Genomic DNA, 18,712 nt, shown 5'->3' with positions numbered 1-18,712 from the left:
AAAACAGTGAAACAAAGGCTCTGAAATAGTTAAACAGCATTTCGTGAGAAATGAAATGGATTCCTACAGCTCTCTAAAATGGCTTCTGGCTTTTCTTCTTCCTGTTCATGCAGGAAGTGATGCAATTGCTGCAAAAGGGGGAAAAAATAATGTCCACTCTTCGTTATTCTTTGTCCACTTAAGTGAGCCGAACACTTTCACTTTCGGCCGGTGCTCGTTACATTGCGATGAACATACTTCGACGTTTCTATAAACGAAAAGTTAAAGATGAAGGGGAGGGACTTCCACATCACCTGAGTGTTGGCTCAATGAAAATAACGTCAATCAAAGGCTTTCAGAGCTAGGAAGGAGCTCTAGATGGCGGATGATCCTTAGGAAGGCTGCTATGGGCTGTCGTCATTCCGTTTTTCTTGCACCCCTGTGTCGACTGAGGCGACGTCCTGCTATGTCCAAGTGATGCCTCGGCTCACTCGCTCGACGTTTTGACGGGTTTGACGCCGTTTTCGCTGGGCTTTTGTGGCCGTTTTTGCGCGTCGACGGAGCCGTCTGCCGTGGGAGTGCTCGCCGTTGTTTTCCATGCAGGGCTCCGGCAGCCATGGCGCGCCTCCATTTTTAGAGTGCTGCTCGCCTCTTGTCTCGCTGGCGCTTGACAGCAGAGCACGTTCGGAGAGGCCTACGATGTATTTAAAACGTGATTCTTTTTGTATTTAATTACAAATAATTTACTTTTTTGGGGCTGCCTGTGCTGATTTGACGTTTTATTTAATTTTGCTACCGCGGCGAGTCGAAACGAAATAGTTAATCTATCGATACTACCTCGCTATGGGATTGCTCTGTTTACATTGTTTTCTTTATTAATCCCACATTTTCTTCATGTATAACTATTTGTAATGGTGGCATTTTTTCTGATGACGCAGTTAGAATTAATTGATGCGATTCGGCACTTGGACAAATAGCTGGCATATGTGGGCTAATGGAGTAGCATATGTCTTGAGCAAGTATATTTCGTGTATATATAATATATATATATACATGTATATATAATGATCAATCATTTGTATTTAATTCCACTTTCCCTTCTCACGTCGCATCGCTTGGGATTTAAAGTGCATGCAGTGGGGCGAAGGCAATCTTGAGGGACTTGTGTGCTACTTTATGCCTCCTGGAACTTTTTGACACGAATACCAGGACACAGGATCATCCCTCCCAAAGGATATATACACATATACACACATTTAAAACATAAACACATTCTTCTTCAACAATGAAGAACAGAAATAAAACGCAAGGGGATGAAGGATCGACGCAAAGCAATGCTTCCAGGTATGCAACTCTATTTTTTTTTTTTTTAAATACACTCTGCTGAACTTGTTTACCTTGTCAAGCATGGTCGATCACCTGTGTGTGTGGGGGGGTGGGGGGTCATGGGCATTTGCATATGCGTGCCCCTGACGAAGTGCACTACTGTCACCAATGACCTTGCTATTGTTTAATAGCCACACCCCGATGTTCGTAGCATTTGTTAGTGTCGTGAGCTTGCAAGGCCCCAGCGTTGGAAGATTTACCTTGGAGATGAATGCGATCGAACCTCCGTCCATCCGAATGCATTGCATGCTTTGTGTTGTTTCAAATCATTTCTTCACCTTGCTTTATTTACCTTACAACAACACGGCCTTGTATTTCTCCTTTGGGCTGCATTGCGCCATTTTATCAACGTTATTTGACCCTAAAGAACGTTTTGGATTGTAACATGTATTTTAATGCAACTTTGTTCAACATTGCTCCACGTTTATGCAAATGAACGTGGATCTACACTCCAAATGGTAAAACTTTTTTTGTATTTACTAATTCTGGATTTCCGGAGATAGATGGATGAACTAATTTCAAATGAACTTGTCAGACATTTAAAACTTTTTACAAGTGTGGATGCACTTTTCAAGTTGTGTTGAATCGAAACTCATTACCATCAAACAAAAGCACACCGAGTGTCTAAAGTGATTTGCATGATCGCCACTCACCGTTTAGCCTTTTTATTGATTTTAATGAGCCTATAGTTCTTGTCATGTTTTTGCTTCATTAACTTGTAGACTTCAAATCAGGTCTGGATGACTTTCATATCAGCAAGAATGTATTTCAACTTAAAACTTAGCTATAGTATTGTGTGGATATTTTTCTTCTTGTGACTTTACACGTTTAATCAAGAATATATCAGTGTAACTTTTGAGCTAAGGTACATTGTGTGGATACTTTTTTGTGACTTAACACTTTGATTCACATTTAAATTATATAGCCAGTAGGCCTATTCTAGTGTTGACATCTTCCCCAACTTTTCTCAATAAAGAAACTAATCACATCATTTGCACAATTTGTTTCATTTGAAAATTTACTTAAAAAAAGGTAAATTGAGGTGTTTATGTTCCATGCTTCTTTAAATGTAATATTTGCAGAAACATTTAAATATTTACCATCATAATGTCTGCTGTGTGCTGAAGACATTCATTTTTTACATAAACTACTGAATACACTCGAGCACACTAACTGTCCATTCTCACTCGTGTGTATTGTGCACTCGTGGCAGCCATTTTATGTGGTTAAACATTTAACTGATCTTATTCCTGTTTGGCATCAAACGGCCTCTTCTTTACACATTAACATTGTGGGAACGCAGCAGGAAAACTAACCTGAAATGCAAAAAAAAAAATTAAACCTCTCGGAATGAGTAAGTCACATTTAGTTAAATATTGTTTTAAAATCTCCAAATGGCCCTCGCTCTCCCTGCTGTGCTGAGTTCGTTCACTGACTGCATGTGGGGCTCAGGAACCGGAAGTGCTCCTTCCCGCAGTCTAAACAGAGCAAATGCGATTGGCTGAACTTGTCACGTAGCAACGCATTGACCAATGGAAACTCGAGATTCCATCAGCCGTCCCACCCTCATTGTGAGTCACTCAAAGCGGAAGTCGCGTTCTTCCGTGCGAGGTCATCGCAAGAGGTCGTGGAGTGTTGCTACTACAGTCATAGCCCTTACCGTTTTTTAAATGGCCAGATAAACAATTTTAAGAATTATTTGAGTGCTCAAATTCTGATTAAGTCACAACACTTTCATATTAGGGATTTTAATTTATTGTTGAATGGCGCCCTCATGTGTTCGCGTGCGGAATGACAGTAGACAGATGTGACAGGGTTCTTTGGTCCCCCCCCCCAGTACCCATAAACATCGATTTAATGGTGTAATGTGACTGCCATTCCCAAAATACATCTAGAGTCAGTTCTCATTTATATTTCTGTGATAGATATTTCAAGATGGTTGATTGTGTCGATACATTACTCAGTCAATTCGGTGTTCACGTCATTAATGATGGTACAGTATAATGAATAAAATTAAGTGTTAGATGAGAACTTGACAGGCCCAGTTTTCAGTCTTTTAATCTCCCAATTTACTTATAGAAAAAGCAAATGACAATGCACCACTGAGTGCAAAACACCTTTTGCCTTTTTGAGACTTTCCTTTTGACACCAAACAAGCTTAGAACTGTAGAACATTTTCATTAAAAAAAAAAAAATCAGCATTAACTTGTATCAACTCCCACAGATAAAAGAGACATATGTGTGTGTATATATATACTGTATATGTGGCTCAAAACTACTAGTGGCGACTTCCTTGTGTGCCTTTAATATCCTTTGCCAAAGATCATTCTGATTCTGAATTGAACAGTTTTCAATTTTTGTGCGATGGCACACAGTGAAAAAGGCCTTGACAGGGCTTGCTAATAGCACAATTGCACTTTTCACTTTCTTGGGAGCCACACAGAGGGCTAGTAATCAGGAAAAAAGTGCGAGTGACCTTCACGATGTGTAACTGAGCATTCCAAGTGGATGCCAAGAAGCACAGGTAGCAAATTTGTCAGAAAATTCTCTTTGTTCCATTTGAATTAGTCCAATTTTTTCGCTTTACTTGAGTGACGGCTTATCTGAAGCTTGCTCGTCCCTCAAAATTTATCTCGCAACACACAAAGAAAAAAAAAATCAAGAAAGTGAGGGCGTGTTCCTCCAAAAGCTCTTTTTTGGGGCACTCACAAGTCAAGGTACCACGGTAATTCGAAAATATTTGCAAAAATGTCCCTTTTGTCCACGTGTACAGGGTCCAAACAGTCATTCAAATGTTCAACAATTGAACAGAATAAAATGGCTCCACCCTGTTGGACGCCATTTGCTGGTACAAGTAAAAGTGAAAAAAATGGAACTGACAAATCAACTCCAAATGTTTGATGAATCTGCCGTTATGACTTGCACGCGCATCAAATGCAGAAGACCAGCGTGTGAAGACGCAGCTTGAAACGGGCCGTGTTCTTGTCCCCGCAGCAATTCGGCCTCGGAAGAATCCAACCGCTCGGCGTCGGAGTCGGGCAGTCAGTCCGAGAGCGAGCGCGGCAGCGATCGCGGCAGCGAGAGGCGGCGGCCGCGCCTGTCCGAGTCCAACAGCTCCTCGGCGTCGGAGAGCCGCTCGGGGAGCGGGAGCGAGTCGGCCGAGTCCAAGAGGCAAGCAAGCAGCGATCTCAAAGACAAGCCGGTTAAGAAGAAGGAGCGTCTCGCTGATGTCAAGAAGGTAAAAGGAGCACCTGCCGCTCGTATCTTTGTACTCTACAAATACGGTGAACGGTATGTCAAAACAAAAACTACACAGCCCTGCCCAAGTGCTCGGTTTTTATGATATTCAAAAAATGCAAGCGGCTTGACTTCAACATATTGACGAGGTCATTTGTACTTGACAAAAACAATTCCGTATTGATGAATTACGTGTTCAACATGCAGGAATGAGTAGGCACGAAGCTACGGTGATCATTTTTTTATCCGTTGATATTTAGTAGTTGAATATCTACAGTTTTTAAATCATGGTTTTTATTAATTGTGATTTCAATATTCATAAAAAATAATCAGGATTTTTTTTTTTTTTCCTATAATTGCCCAACCCTAATATGGACCTATTCTTGATTAAAACGGAAGTCAACCCAAGCATTTTTTTTTCCAAGAAAATGTTCCCAGCAGGCCCACTAGTTGACAAAAAGTCATTCTGATAAATATTGCGTTTGTGGAATGAGAGTTAATCCAACCGTTTTTAGACATCTCGGGGCGGCCATTTTGTCACTTCTGTGGACTGAAAATGACATCACAACTACTCAGAGCTCAAGTAACGACCAATCACGGCTGACCTGTTTACTGAAGCTGAGCTATGATTGGTTGTTATCTGAGCCCTGAGGGTCTGTGATGTCATTTTCAGTCGACAGAAGTGACAAAATGGCCGCCCCCACAGATGGGTGCATTAACTCTCATTCCACAAATGCAATATTCATCAGAGTGGCTTTTTTTCAACTAGTGGGCTTGCAGAAAACATATTCTTGAAAAAGAAAATGTGCTTGGGTTGATTTCCGCTTAAAGGTCATGAAGGAAATGATGATTTTGCCTGAATTTTGTTAGCTTTCAAAAGTCTAACCTGTACATTACTAGTCATTCTTATTTTTATTTCCAGATGTGGGAGGAGCATCCGGACATGTACGGAGTCAGACGGTCAAATCGCAGTAGACAAGAACCATCTCGCCTGAACATCGGCGCTGGGGTAAACGCAAGAAATGCATACGAACGCTGCAGGCGCTCATCGCTCTGTTTTTGACGGACTTGATGTTCTTTCGGCTGCAAGTCATGCGACACTTGTCGGCCATGAGTGTAAAACAAAGCAAATAGTGAGAATGGCAGCGTGGGACAAGCTCATCTAACGCCGCTGCGCAAAGTACACTTTTTTTTTTTTTTTTTTTTTTCCGGAGACAGGGTACTTCAAACCTATGTCAATGTTTTTGCAGGGTAGCAGCGACTCCGAAAGTGAAAGTCCAAAACGGAAAAGCTCTCGCGTCAAAAAGAAGGAGTGAGTATTGGCGAACGTCTCATATACCGCATGAGTCGCTCAAAGCATTTCATTCCAGTCACAATGTCATCGATTACATTTGCACAGCCTTTTGACTTAGTGCTCATATTTTATTGATCTTCATCATGTCTTCTCATTTGCAACTGGGTGTCTGTTGGCCAAGTTAAGTGCAGTCAGCCGGGTGATGATGTCATCGCCATTCTGATCATTTTCCAATTGTGTGAACCCAAAAAAAAAAAAAAAAAAAAAAAATGACAAGCTTGCAATTCGTTAAAAGTCAAACAGCGGTGACGGGCCGTGTGGGTGAACTTGTGGCATCTCTTTGTTGTAAAGTATCTGGAATGATGATGATGATGATGATGATGATGACGAGGAGGAAGCTTCCGGCAGTACAGACAGTGAGCAGGAAGAGAAAAAAGTTAGATCCAGACGACTTCCTGCGAGAAGGTAAGAGCTTAGCGAGGCCTGGCCGTCAGACAGCTGGTCATCTTCATTCCATGTCGTTTTTTTTTTTTTTTTTCCTTTTCTGTCTGTTACGTGGGTGACTTGAAGCAGGAGTGGGAACATTTAAAAACCCATCAAAAAATAAAATAAAATAACTACAACAAACCTCAGAGGCAAAACTCCCAAAACACATCATTGTCATAATAATCTCATTTGCGAGTTTGTTGCGTGATACAAAACGTTCTATTATTACATACTTTATTATATACTACATATCATTATGTACTTTATGTATTTGATCGAGATGGTAAATGGAGTGCACGCACTTCCGTTATCTAGCGCTTTATATACGCCGTACGTTCATATTCATTTCATTTGGCAACTTTTTGGGCTGTGCCCCGAGTTGAGTTGCAAACGAAGGCCAAAGCTGAATTTTTGGGGTCGGAAAGCATATTGTCGTCGCACAAGAAACATTTGGATGGCGCTCGCTTCTACGTATGTGTGACGTGACTGCGTGGGGAGTGCGCATATGCGAACTACGTAGTGATGTAGTCGCATGTTATCGGAGCTTTACTAAAAAAAAACGCATCTTAGACCAGCACTGCCAAAGCAACACCAACATGCCGTTGTAGTCGGGGTGTGAATCTCTCCACAAAAGACGATTTGATACGATTCTCGAAATGTCACGAAACGACTCAAGGACGGTTCGATTTGAAAATGGAGCGATTCGGTTCGGACTCAATAAGATAGATTATGATTTGATTCGATGTAGTTTTGGCTCAGTTCGATAGTGTATGATTCAATTACGTTTTTGTTGTTATTTTATACGCATTTGAATGAATTTGTCAGTACTGTAAATGTGCCACATTCCTCTATCCCTCCAATAAAAGACGATTCGATGCATATCTCGATACGTTTCAAAGTGGAACGATTTGGTTCGATTCGCACCTTTTAAATTAAAAAACGTTTTTCCGGTTCAAAGCGGTTTTTGCTCCACCCCTATGTTGTTGCCCTGCTGGTAGCTGGTGACACCAGCAAGAAAAAAGTTCCTCACTCTTGCTTTAAAGAAGACATTTCAAATTGTCTTTTTAATTTTGCTTTGGTCGCCAAAGTGGATCAACCCTTTTCCTTTCCTTTCTGCTGCTTGCTCTGTTACAGACCTCAGACGAAATCATCAAACAAAAAACTGTCCCAAAAAGCTCGAAAATCCAGGAAACAGGAATCCTCTCCAGAGGATGAGGATGACGAGGAGGACGACGATGATGACGATGACGAGGATGATGACGATGATGACACTCCAAAGAGACAAACTCGTCGAAGAGGGGCAACTAAAGTCAAAAGGTGTTTTTTTGTTTGTGTGTTTGTTTTCTAAGGCTGGGGGCAACATTGCTGCAAACATGCCGATGATCCAGCATTGTCACCTTTTTACCTTGCTACAGCCATAATCGGCCATTAATTGACAGGCTCACAAAAAGGCTCCTCCCCTCAGTTCAGCATTGGTGCCAATATGCCACCTTATGGTACCGATGTAAAATATTGATATTAGACATGGATTGGCCTGAGCAAAAAAAACAGTCAATAGGTGAAGTGCCAGCAAATGGCAAAGGATAGGAACAACCGCCCCCCCCCAAAAAAACAGGCAAAAGTCAAATTTTATGCGGGGGGGTCGCCATATATCATACGTGCTGTTTCCTTAACGTAGCTATAAAGAAGATCAACATGACTTTGAAACGGACTCTGACGATCTGATCGAGATGACGGGCGACGCGTGCGAGGAGCAGCAGGATGACGACAGCGAGACCATCGAGAAAGTCATGGACACCAGGATCGGCAAAAAAGGAGGTGCTTACAAACGTACTGCAAATAATGCGTAGCGGTACATCAACGAGTGAGCCGATTTCAGAGTTTTCAAAATATCAGCCATCGTTTTTGCGTGAGTTGCGAGAGTTTGCTAGCTTAATGCTAACACGCAATGCACAACGCCATACATGGGCTAACGACGAATATTACAGCAGCTTACTGAGGAGGTGTGACCATCTTCTTGGTGGATATTACTCGCTTTTATAAAGCACAATACTGTAGAGTGAAATATTTCGTATAAAAAACATTTTGCAAAATCTTTTTGTGGTGTTTTATGGGGTACTGGAACGGATTAAAGGCGTTTGCATTCATTTCAATAGTGAAAGTTGATTTGTAGAGGTGCAACAATTAATCAATTAATGGACAACCGACTGACTATCAGATGAATCGATAATTATTTCATGCTGATCGAGTAATCGTTTAGAGACCTTGTTTAAACAATCTGTAGAATGTTGTGATTTTTCAATGCTCGTTCATTAAAAAAAAAAACGCTATTAATTTCAGTAATGTGCAAAAAAAATGTTCTATCACATCGGCATATATTTTTTTAATACAATCGTAGGTGAAATCATCTCAAATTATATTGGGGCTCGGGTCCCCTACAGGATCGCTGGCATGTCTCGCCGCCATCTTTGCGCTACTGAAGGAGACAAACTTAGCAAACGTAGTTCCTAAGCATCATGACTACAGCCATGTGTAACAAATGATTGCATTTGTTCTGTAATTTGTGTAATTCCATTTCTTAATGCTCTTAATTTGTCGTTTGCGTGTCTCTGAGGCACCGAAGTGCGTTAAAATGAATTTGAAATTCCAAGTAAATAAAGTCCAACAACACGACTTCAACCATTTTGGGTTCTCGCTTCTTGCTATGCCATCTAGCTCCTCACCTGTAACTGTTCAATTTCGTGCAAAATGAGACTCACTGGTCAACGTGATTTCTGTTCTTTGCCATTGGTAGCCACGGGCGCTCCCACGACCATGTACGCCGTGGAGGAGAACGGCGACCCGTGCGAAGGCTTTGACCCCAACAGCGACGAAGGGGAAACGCAGTATCTGGTCAAGTGGAAGGGCTGGTCTTACATCCACAACACGTGGGAGAGCGTCGACTCGCTGACGCAGCAGAAGGTCAAGGGCTTGAAGAAGCTGGACAACTTCAAAAAGAAAAATGACGAGCTCAACGCATGGTGAAAATGATTTGTCTCCTTACCAGGGATGTAACGATTCACTGAAGCCCCGATGCGATTTTCACTTCCCGATTTCCGATTCGATGTTTAAAACATCACTACCGTGCTCGTCATGCCACGTCTCTCATTTGTTAGGTGTTGCTGTATAGGGCTTGTGAGCGCTCAGATGTTCGGGTTCGATTCGTCTCGATCCGAAACGATTATTCGATTCATCGGTTTGAATGGATTTTTAATCGATTTTCGATCAATCGTTACACCCCTAGTCTCTACCCATCAAATAGTAGGTGAGTTGTTTTAAAAGTGAACCAATTCAAATGATTTAGGTTGAAGAAGGCGTCCCCTGAGGATGTTGAGTTCCACAACTGCCAGCTGGAGCTCATTGCAGACTTGAACAAGCAGTTCCAGTTTGTGGAGCGCGTCATCGGTAAGAGCCCGACCGGTCACGGCGCAGGTGTTTGCGTACGAGTCCATATTCATTGGATTTGTCCTCACCAGCCACCAAAACGGGAAAAACACACGGATCCTCCGACTTCCCGTGTAAGCGAACGCGCGTCGGAACAACGGAAGCCAACGCAAGACGCCACCCTCACTTGAGCGTCTTTGCCCTTCCAGCTCACAGTCACAAGTCGTCGTCCAACGAACCCGAGTACCTCTGCAAGTGGATGGGCCTCCCGTACTCGGAGTGCAGCTGGGAAGACGGGGCGCTGGTCATGAAGAAGTTTCAGCGCTGCATCGACGGCTTCTTGAACCGCAACTCCAGCAAAACGGTCCCCTCCAAGGACTGCAAAGTACGAGGCCAGCCGCCGCTCGCGTTTTGCTCTGGAGCCGACAAACTGCGCTTCATATTCCCTTTCGTTCCCGCGCTTTCGTAGGTGTTGAAACAAAGGCCGAGGTTTGTTGCTCTGAAAAAACAGCCCGCGTATATTGGGGACGAGAACCTGGAGCTGAGAGACTATCAGCTGGCTGGGCTCAACTGGCTGGCTCACTCCTGGTGCAGGTACCGTTTGTTCGAAAAAAATCGTGTGATGTCAAAAACTACCAAACTTATCTTGGAGCATATTGCTTGTCATGTACACAACACTCTCAGCAAAAATGTGCCAAAAAGAAGAAATCAGCGGTTGAGTTCTTAAACGCACCCAAAGCACCTGCACGTGAGGCCCGCCAGCAGCATTAGCTTGCCCCGTCGTAGCCTCAATAACACGCTGCGCACAAACTCGTGTGACGTCGCACGCGGGCAAACAAATCAACCGTGTTGACTTTTGATCCCGATCGCTCTGGAATGGTGTCCACCTTTAAAGGAGGCGTGTCAGAAAGGATCCCTCTCGTCCTCATCTTCAGGTGCAACAGCGTCATTCTGGCCGACGAGATGGGCCTGGGAAAGACCATCCAGACCATCTCCTTCCTGTCCTACCTCTTCCACCAGCATCAGCTCTACGGGCCCTTCTTAGTGGTGGTGCCGCTGTCCACGCTCACCTCCTGGCAGAGGGAGTTCAACACCTGGGCCCCCGACATGAACGTCGTGGTCTACCTCGGTGATGTCATGAGCAGGAAAACGGTAGGCCATCGCAAACACTTTACAACACATGTCACTGACGAGAAAAAGAACTTCTGATATATTTCAAGGGACATTTGTCGTCACTTTGAAAAGGGTAAAGGTAGACCCCCCCCCCAAAAATCTGGAAATGAGCCTTTTCATTTGGGTTGTAGATTTTCATTTCAGCCTGGCAGTCGATAATTTGCCAAACCAGTTTAAGAATATGTTCCCAGCAGGCCCACTAGTTGAAACACGGCATTCGGATTAATTTTGCGTTTGTGGAATATAAATTAAGCGGCAAAACGCACTCGTTTTTAGCCATCCGTGGGGGCGGCCATTTTGTCGTCTGTCGACTGAAAATGACATCACAACAGCTCACGACGACCAATCGCGGCTGACCTGTTTTTGGAATCTGATCCGCGATTGGTTGTCGTGAGCAGTTGTGATGTCATTTTCAGTCGACAGACGACAAAATGGCCGCCCCCACGGATAGCTAAAAACGAGTGCATTTTGCTGCTTAGCTTAGATTCCACAAACGCAAAATGAATCGGAAATATGTTTGTGTTGACTTCCGCTTTAAGGAGGGTTGTGATCAGAAAAATTTTGGTTACATTTTTGTGTTGAATGAGTCGGGAATGGCTGATCATCCGTGTCTCGTTGCTTCTTCTCCAAATAGATCCGCGACTACGAATGGGTGAACCACCAAACCAAAAGAATCCGTTTCAATGCACTCTTAACCACTTACGAAATTCTCCTCAAAGACAAGGTGGGTGCTTGTTTCGACTGTTTTCCTTTAAATTCCCTTTCACAAAGACGGCAGTTTTTTGTTGTTGTTTTGTTTAAATTGATTTGAATGGTTTCTGTGTCATTTTGGGCTGCCGAGTCAGAAAAATCACAGCCTTTGACTTGGCTGTTGTTTTTCACATTGATATATTTTGGACGATTAATTAATGTCCTTTTGGCCATTTACGAAATGCGCTTTGACCGTTACGAAAAGTAGTGTTTGTGTTTTTGCGTGACAAAAATCTGTTGTTTGCACATTGTATTTTTCCTCAATTGTCACATGAAACATGATTTGCATGTCGAATGCTCTCTGCGATAAGGATTGCCGCCTGAAACATGCTTGAAACGACAAATTCAGCCTCATCAAAGTTGTCGCATGAAGTGAAAATGTCCAAACTTGCGTATTCTGAGCACTTGCGCAAAAATACGGACTATCCGTTCCCCCAAAACCAAGGTCATTTTGGGATTCTGCGCCATGAAAATAGCCTCAAACGTCCTTGCCACCAAAATGTGTGTTGACGGGTGCAATGGGTGACAATGACAGTTTTTCCTCCAGGGGGTCCTAGGAAACATCAACTGGGCGTTCCTTGGTGTCGACGAGGCTCACCGGCTCAAGAACGACGATTCCCTCTTGTACAAAACCTTGATGGAGTTCAGGTCCAACCACAGGCTCCTCATCACCGGCACGCCGCTGCAGAACTCGCTCAAAGAACTCTGGTCGCTGCTGCACTTCCTCATGCCGGACAAGTGCGTTCCCCTTCCACGACGTCTTTGAAATCCCGCAAACGAGGCGTGCGCACGTTCCAAAAAGACTGTTGATATTTATCTTTTTTTTTTTTTCAATCTGCCGTGCGCTCAGGTTCGACTCGTGGGAAGATTTCGAGGACGACCACGGCAAAGGAAGAGAGAACGGTTACCAGAGTCTTCACAAAGTGCTCGAGCCCTTCCTGCTCCGGCGTGTCAAAAAGGACGTGGAGAAATCACTTCCCGCCAAAGTGGAGCAGATTCTCCGCGTTGACATGAGTGCGCAGCAGAAACAATTTTACAAGTACGATTCTGTGTCTCTTTCGATTGTGACCTGCATTGTAGACACCCGTTTTTAGCTAGCTAAATGGGGGCGGCCATTTTGTCACTTCTGTCGACTGAACTCACAACTGCTCACGACGACCAATCACGGCTCAGAAAACAGGTCAGTCGTGATTAGTCGTCGTGAGCGGTTGTGATGTCATTTTCAGTCGACAGAAGACAAAATGGCCGCCCCCAGGGATGGCTAAAAACGACTGCATTTTGCTGCTTAACTTGTATTCCACAAGCGCAAAATGAATCCGAATGCCGTGTTTCAACTAGTGGGCCTGCTTTAAAGCGGAAGTCAACCCAAACATATTTTTTTCAAGAATATGTTCTATCCAAGCCCACTAGTTGAAACACGGCGTTCTGATGAATATTGCGGTCCACCCGTTTTTGGACATCTCTGTGGGCGGCCATTTTGTCCCTTCTGTCGTCTTAAAATGACATCACAACTGCTCAGGTAACCACCAATCACGGCTGACCTGTTTTCTGAAGCTGAGCCGCAATATTAATCAGAATGCTGCCGTGTTTCTGTTTTTTTATGCCAGCTGGGGATATATATTCTTTGAGAAAAAAAATGTGCTTGGTTTGATTTCCGCCAGGCCGCTCTTTTCCCCACCACTGCTTTCGATAGGCACGTCCCCCAAAACAGGAGTTGAACTTTTCTGACGTTTCCAGAATACCCGAAGTAAGTTTTCTTCTTTGACCCGCAGGTGGATTTTAACCCGCAATTACAAAGCTCTTTCCAAAGGCACCCGAGGCAGCTCCTCGGGCTTCCTGAACATTGTTATGGAGCTGAAGAAGTGCTGCAACCACGGCTTCCTCATCAAGCAGCCCGAGGAGGGAGAGCCCGAGTCGCCGCAGGAACACCTGCAGGTAGGCGTTGCCGATGGGGCCCTTTGCAAGCGCGTGTCGCGTCGCCCGCCAAAGGCCGTGGTGTGGTTTGTGTGCTAGGCGCTGGTGCGGGGCAGCGGGAAGCTGGTGCTGCTGGACAAACTGCTCACCCGCCTCAGGGAGCGAGGCAACAGAGTGCTGATTTTCTCGCAGATGGTTCGCATGTTGGACATCCTGGCTGAATACCTTGCCAAGAAACGCTACCCCTTCCAGGTAGGCTTCACCTTTTGCCGTATAAGAAGTACGGCGAGAGAGAAATGGAAACTCGTATGTTGTGAAGCGTGGAAAATTCCAACGGAAAGGGAACTGGACAAAAAAAAAAAGAAACTGAAAATGTTGAGATTTTTTTCAAAATATATTGTTGGCCTACTAGCATGATTGCCCAAGTTATTTTTAGCCTAATGTCACAATCTCAATTAAAAATCCGAATGTGCTTTTGAAAAATGCCGTTTTTTTTATGTCTGTAGATTTCCAGTCATCCGGCTCATGGCAATCTAGAAAGGTTGAATTGACACAACCAGATTCTTGTTGCAGTTTATGAAAAACATCACCGATGGCAAATGTGGCAACGGTGCGTTTAGGCTCGCAATAATGATTTGATATATCGCCCCCCTCGCCGTGAAACGTCTCCTCGGGATGCTCTGCTAAAATCGGCTGCATCTTTACTTAAACACATCTTTCAACTCTACGCCTGCAATGAAATTATGAATACATATAAGATCATCAGAACATGGTTTAGATTGTCATGTTTTTCTGAAAAAATAACATTATTATTATTTGAACCCATTAAGGCCTCAAGAGCTGTTGCGTTTTTCTCCCTTTAAAGCCGGGAGAGCGTATACGTCATTTTCTTTTTTTTTTTAATCCAGTTCTCGGTCTCTTAGCCAATGAAATGCATCAGAATATACATGTGATGTTGTCGGAGGATATCCGTAATTTTTTTCGAGGAGTAATGAAACCACAGTCGATAGCGGGAGCTCTGATATAAGTCACAGCAGCGATATAGACGACACGCTCGCGGACTTTAAAGCCGTGAAACCATCCAAACGTGTTGTATGCTTAAGATATACGTTCGTAGTCAATGACGATTTCAACGTCTTTGTAAGAGAATACAAAATGGTAATCACCACTCGATTCCTTTAATTAAAATAGTGCTTCACTTACATCTTCCATTGAAACAGTAAAAATGAATAAACTCGGGCCTGTGTGAAAGCCACATGCCGAATCTCTCCAATTCTTTTGGTCTGATGTTTCTATCTTCTACGGGGGCTGAGATATGAATTATTTTGGAGGTGGCGAACATGTCAAACTGTAAAACTTGTGAACAGGAGATACATTTTTTTTTTTTGTGGTTATGATGTAAATCTCATAAAACCGCTATAAAAACACTCGCGTTCATCTGCGTTCATGCTGACTTAATGCGTTAATGTTGACACGGATCAAATATCAACCTTGTGGCACACATACTTGGCCAGTTGGCGAGTTCATGTGGTTATTTATACCAGCGACTCGTTTTAAATGGAAGCGCCGGCAGGACGCTCGGCTTCATCCGCGTTAGCTGGAAGAAGCTTTTGTTGCGATCGAGCCGTGGTTCAACATTGAGCGAACTCTGGTGTTATTTGTCTCGTCCCCTTTTTTAGCGGTTGGACGGCTCCATCAAGGGAGAAATTCGAAAGCAAGCACTGGACCACTTTAACGCCGAAGGCTCAGAGGTATGTTGAAGTCTTGAGCGCCGTTTGCCAGTAGTTTCAAAACTTTGTGACCTTGTATGAATGATGCAAAAATGATGCCCGACTACTTTGAATTCTGTTGCCTGTCCCCGGAGGTTTTGTTTGCTCACGGAGCACCGTATGTCTTCCAGGACTTTTGCTTTCTCTTGTCCACGAGAGCCGGAGGCTTGGGGATAAACTTGGCCTCGGCCGACACCGTCGTCATCTTCGACTCGGACTGGAACCCTCAGAATGACCTGCAGGCACAAGCCAGGGCTCATAGGATCGGCCAAAAGAAGCAGGTATGCCGCGGACGGGAAATTCGCGCGTCTTTGGCATCACGTGAATAGAATTAATGATGGCCCTCCCGGAATTGCTGTGTAAATTATGAGTCTCCTCAACCTTATTCATAGAGCACTTTCAAAACAACTCCCAACTGCATAAAAAGACTCCAAAGTTTTGAAAATGGACCGAGAGGGGGGCCTCCCTAACATTTAGCGGGAGAGGTCAAAGAGAGGAACCGGCAACGGAAAACGTTTGATGTCCTCTGAGGCGCCCGCTTAGTTCTCGGTACCTCCAGTAGCAAATAAAAGAATCTTGAAATGAACAGAAATGCCAGAATTGGTGTTATGTGCTCGATCTTCCGAGCTCCAGTTAGTAGGCGGGCAGCAGCATTTTGGAGACGCTTGAGGGAGGACTGGCTGACTCCAAAATAAAATGCATGACAGTAATCCAGCCGAGATGTAACGAAGGCATTGACTGTTTCTAAGCGATGTCGGGAAAGGAGAGGCCCAAATGCCTACGATTGAAATTTGAAAAAATAAAAAATTGGATTCAACAACAGATGTTGTGTGTAATTTGCCCCTCCAATTTAAATTCCCCGGCACGATTTAGAAGGTCCACTTGGACCAAACACCGTAACTTCTGTTTTCTTTTCTTGAAATTGAACAAGTTCAGTGCTCTTTTGCTTGGACAGAGATGTGACAGCGAAAGTCAATACCATGCTTTCTCAAGATGGAAGCCAGCAAACAGCACGGGCCTCAAAATTGAACCCTGTGGAACACCAAACGACTGGCGAAGCCTACACAATGTCATATACAGTCAAAGTTGAAAACAGTGTTAGGAAAGTCGAGTCAAGACTCAGTTCATCAATGATGTCATTGATATTTTTTTTCAGCACAGTTCCCCAACTTGACCAATCGCCTAGTTTGTGATAGTGTGTTCAATCACTTCTTCTTCACCCTGAAGCCGTCTGGTGGGATCCATTTGGCCTTTATTTGTGCTTTTGTCCCGGCCGTAGGTGAATATATATCGACTGGTCACCAAGGGAACAGTTGAGGAGGACATCATCGAGAGGGCCAAGAAGAAGATGGTTTTGGACCATCTGGTCATCCAGCGAATGGACACCACCGGCCGAACCGTACTGGACAGCAACTCGGGCACAACCAAGTAGGACCTCTTGGGAGTCACGTCAATGTGTCGATGGCCGACGATCACACAAATGTCCTTCCTTCCAGTTCGAACCCGTTTAACAAGGAGGAGCTGACCGCTATCCTCAAGTTTGGTGCAGAAGAACTCTTCAAAGAGGCAGAAGGCGAAGAGTCTGAACCTCAGGTAAAGTTATTCATCGCCAGTGCGCGGAAAGCGCGCGGCTGATCATTTGAGAAATCAAAGTTGTCGTTGTCGTTGTCGTTGTCGTTTTGTGCAGGAAATGGACATTGACGAGATCCTCAGGCTGGCCGAAACGAGAGAAAGTGACCAGGGCCAAAGCGCCACCGATGAGCTGCTGTCACAGTTCAAGGTGCCGACACCTTCATTGTCTCGTTTTCTTTCGCTTCGCAAATGTTGTCATATATTCTTGATTATAAATGGAAAGTCGGGCCACAAATTTGATCTGTTCCTTGACTCCGTAGTTTATGCTTGGCTCAATAGTTTGTTTCACGTTTGCTGATCGATTATGAAGAAAATAGTCATCTTGATTATTTTGGTAATAATTTCAATTACAATTATTCAAATGATTTTTTGGTACAAAACAAGAACATTTTTAACACTATAATTATGGAAGTTACTTTTGGACCAATCAAAATTTATAAAATTAGCTGTTATTTAAAAAAAAAAAAATGTATAAATTCAAGTATTATTTCCTTGTGTAAACAAACATATCGTCGCTGTCCTGTGAAGAACTCTTATCTCCAATTTTGGAACCTTTTTTAAAATGTTCACATTACTTTGTCTGTAACGTGGAAACGCCATTCATGTAAAAAGAAGAAAAATGAAAAAAAGGTAGGAAATAAGTGTTTTTCACGGGACAGCGACGATATATTAATAATAGTTTTTTTACGAGTATGCCAATTTTGTAATGGTGTAGTGTAATAATCGTAATTGTAATTGCATTTCGATGAATTGCACAGCCCTAGGAAATGCAATCTGTTCCCGACCCAGAACAAAGTCCTAAAAAGTAGATACAAAAAAATAAAAAGATACCAAAAATATTTGTAATTGTTATTCGTGCTAAAAATGAACACCGTGCAATCGAGAAAGAAATGAAAATAGGAGTTTGTGAAGAAATAGCACTTTGTATTTGCGAGCAGATCGGCGTACACGCTCGTAGCCTTTTGCCATGCTGTCCCATTTACTTTCACCACGGATGCCACGGGCCCAAAAATTGCATCGTGGGAAGAGGCGGCCATTTTGGGCCGACGGTATCCACGGTGACAATAAACAGGGCTGTGTAGTCACGCAGAATTAAAGTCACCATGTTAGAATGCACGAAGCGGAAGGCCATTTCCGACACTTGGACCAGCGAGCTCTTGCGCTGTGGCCGCAGGGCAAAGCCGGACGCACTTTGACCTCTCTCGGCGTGCGGCGTCCACCGAGGATGAAGGTGGTTTTTTTTCTTTTGCTCCGCTTGTCGCTTTCCGTGCATCTACACAAATTTGATGATTATTGCGATCGTGCTGACGGTAGCCGCACCGAGGGATGATTTAGAGCACAATTGAGCTTTTCCACGCTCATGTTCACGAAATAATGCGTCAACCGAGATTATCTGTTTCCGTTTTCTTTCTTCTACAGGTGGCCAATTTTTCCAGCATGGAGGAGAGCGCTCCCGACCTCGAGGAGAGGCCATCTCGGGAATGGGACGACATCATCCCCGAGGAGCAGCGGCGTAAAGTCGAGGAGGAGGAAAAGCAGCGGGAAATGGATCTCTTCATGCTGCCCAGAAGCAGGAGCTCCAACAAGCGGGTAGCGAGAGACCCATTGTCGGCCGGGCCGATTATCGGTGCTGCTATCGTCCTTTTTGGAAAAATCTCATGGCCGAGAA

General features: G+C 43.9%; 1 protein-coding gene across 4 annotated transcripts in view; it reads left to right on the top strand.

Moving 5' to 3' along the window:
* The first annotated feature begins 149 nt into the window (after positions 1-149).
* Positions 150-18,712, top strand: part of chd2 (chromodomain helicase DNA binding protein 2) — a 28,330-nt gene continuing 9,767 nt past the window's right edge. The window contains exons 1-24 of one of the 4 annotated variants that reach the window (XM_086028122.1): positions 150-1,323; positions 4,360-4,603; positions 5,525-5,611; positions 5,853-5,914; positions 6,248-6,361; positions 7,517-7,699; positions 8,061-8,200; positions 9,177-9,402; positions 9,726-9,826; positions 9,898-9,939; positions 10,015-10,190; positions 10,275-10,399; positions 10,741-10,957; positions 11,613-11,702; positions 12,276-12,466; positions 12,579-12,767; positions 13,501-13,663; positions 13,742-13,894; positions 15,322-15,393; positions 15,543-15,692; positions 16,691-16,839; positions 16,908-17,004; positions 17,099-17,191; positions 18,463-18,633. In XM_086028122.1, the coding sequence (XP_085884248.1) occupies positions 1,265-1,323; positions 4,360-4,603; positions 5,525-5,611; positions 5,853-5,914; positions 6,248-6,361; positions 7,517-7,699; positions 8,061-8,200; positions 9,177-9,402; positions 9,726-9,826; positions 9,898-9,939; positions 10,015-10,190; positions 10,275-10,399; positions 10,741-10,957; positions 11,613-11,702; positions 12,276-12,466; positions 12,579-12,767; positions 13,501-13,663; positions 13,742-13,894; positions 15,322-15,393; positions 15,543-15,692; positions 16,691-16,839; positions 16,908-17,004; positions 17,099-17,191; positions 18,463-18,633 (3,294 nt within the window). In that variant the 5' untranslated portion in view covers positions 150-1,264. Of the gene's footprint in view, positions 1,324-4,359; positions 4,604-5,524; positions 5,658-5,820; positions 5,915-6,247; positions 6,362-7,516; positions 7,700-8,060; positions 8,201-9,176; positions 9,403-9,725; positions 9,827-9,897; positions 9,940-10,014; positions 10,191-10,274; positions 10,400-10,740; positions 10,958-11,612; positions 11,703-12,275; positions 12,467-12,578; positions 12,768-13,500; positions 13,664-13,741; positions 13,895-15,321; positions 15,394-15,542; positions 15,693-16,690; positions 16,840-16,907; positions 17,005-17,098; positions 17,192-18,462; positions 18,634-18,712 lie in introns of all 4 variants that reach the window. The other 3 variants (XM_086028123.1, XM_086028120.1, XM_086028121.1) reach the window with 3 other exon arrangements.

This window comes from Filicampus tigris, chromosome 4 (genome assembly GCF_054856515.1).
Source record: "Filicampus tigris isolate MCC_2025a chromosome 4, RoL_Ftig_1.0, whole genome shotgun sequence".
Lineage (NCBI taxonomy): Eukaryota > Metazoa > Chordata > Actinopteri > Syngnathiformes > Syngnathidae > Filicampus > Filicampus tigris.
Note: the sequence above shows the minus strand (reverse complement) of the source record. Positions and strands in the feature narration are given on the sequence as shown.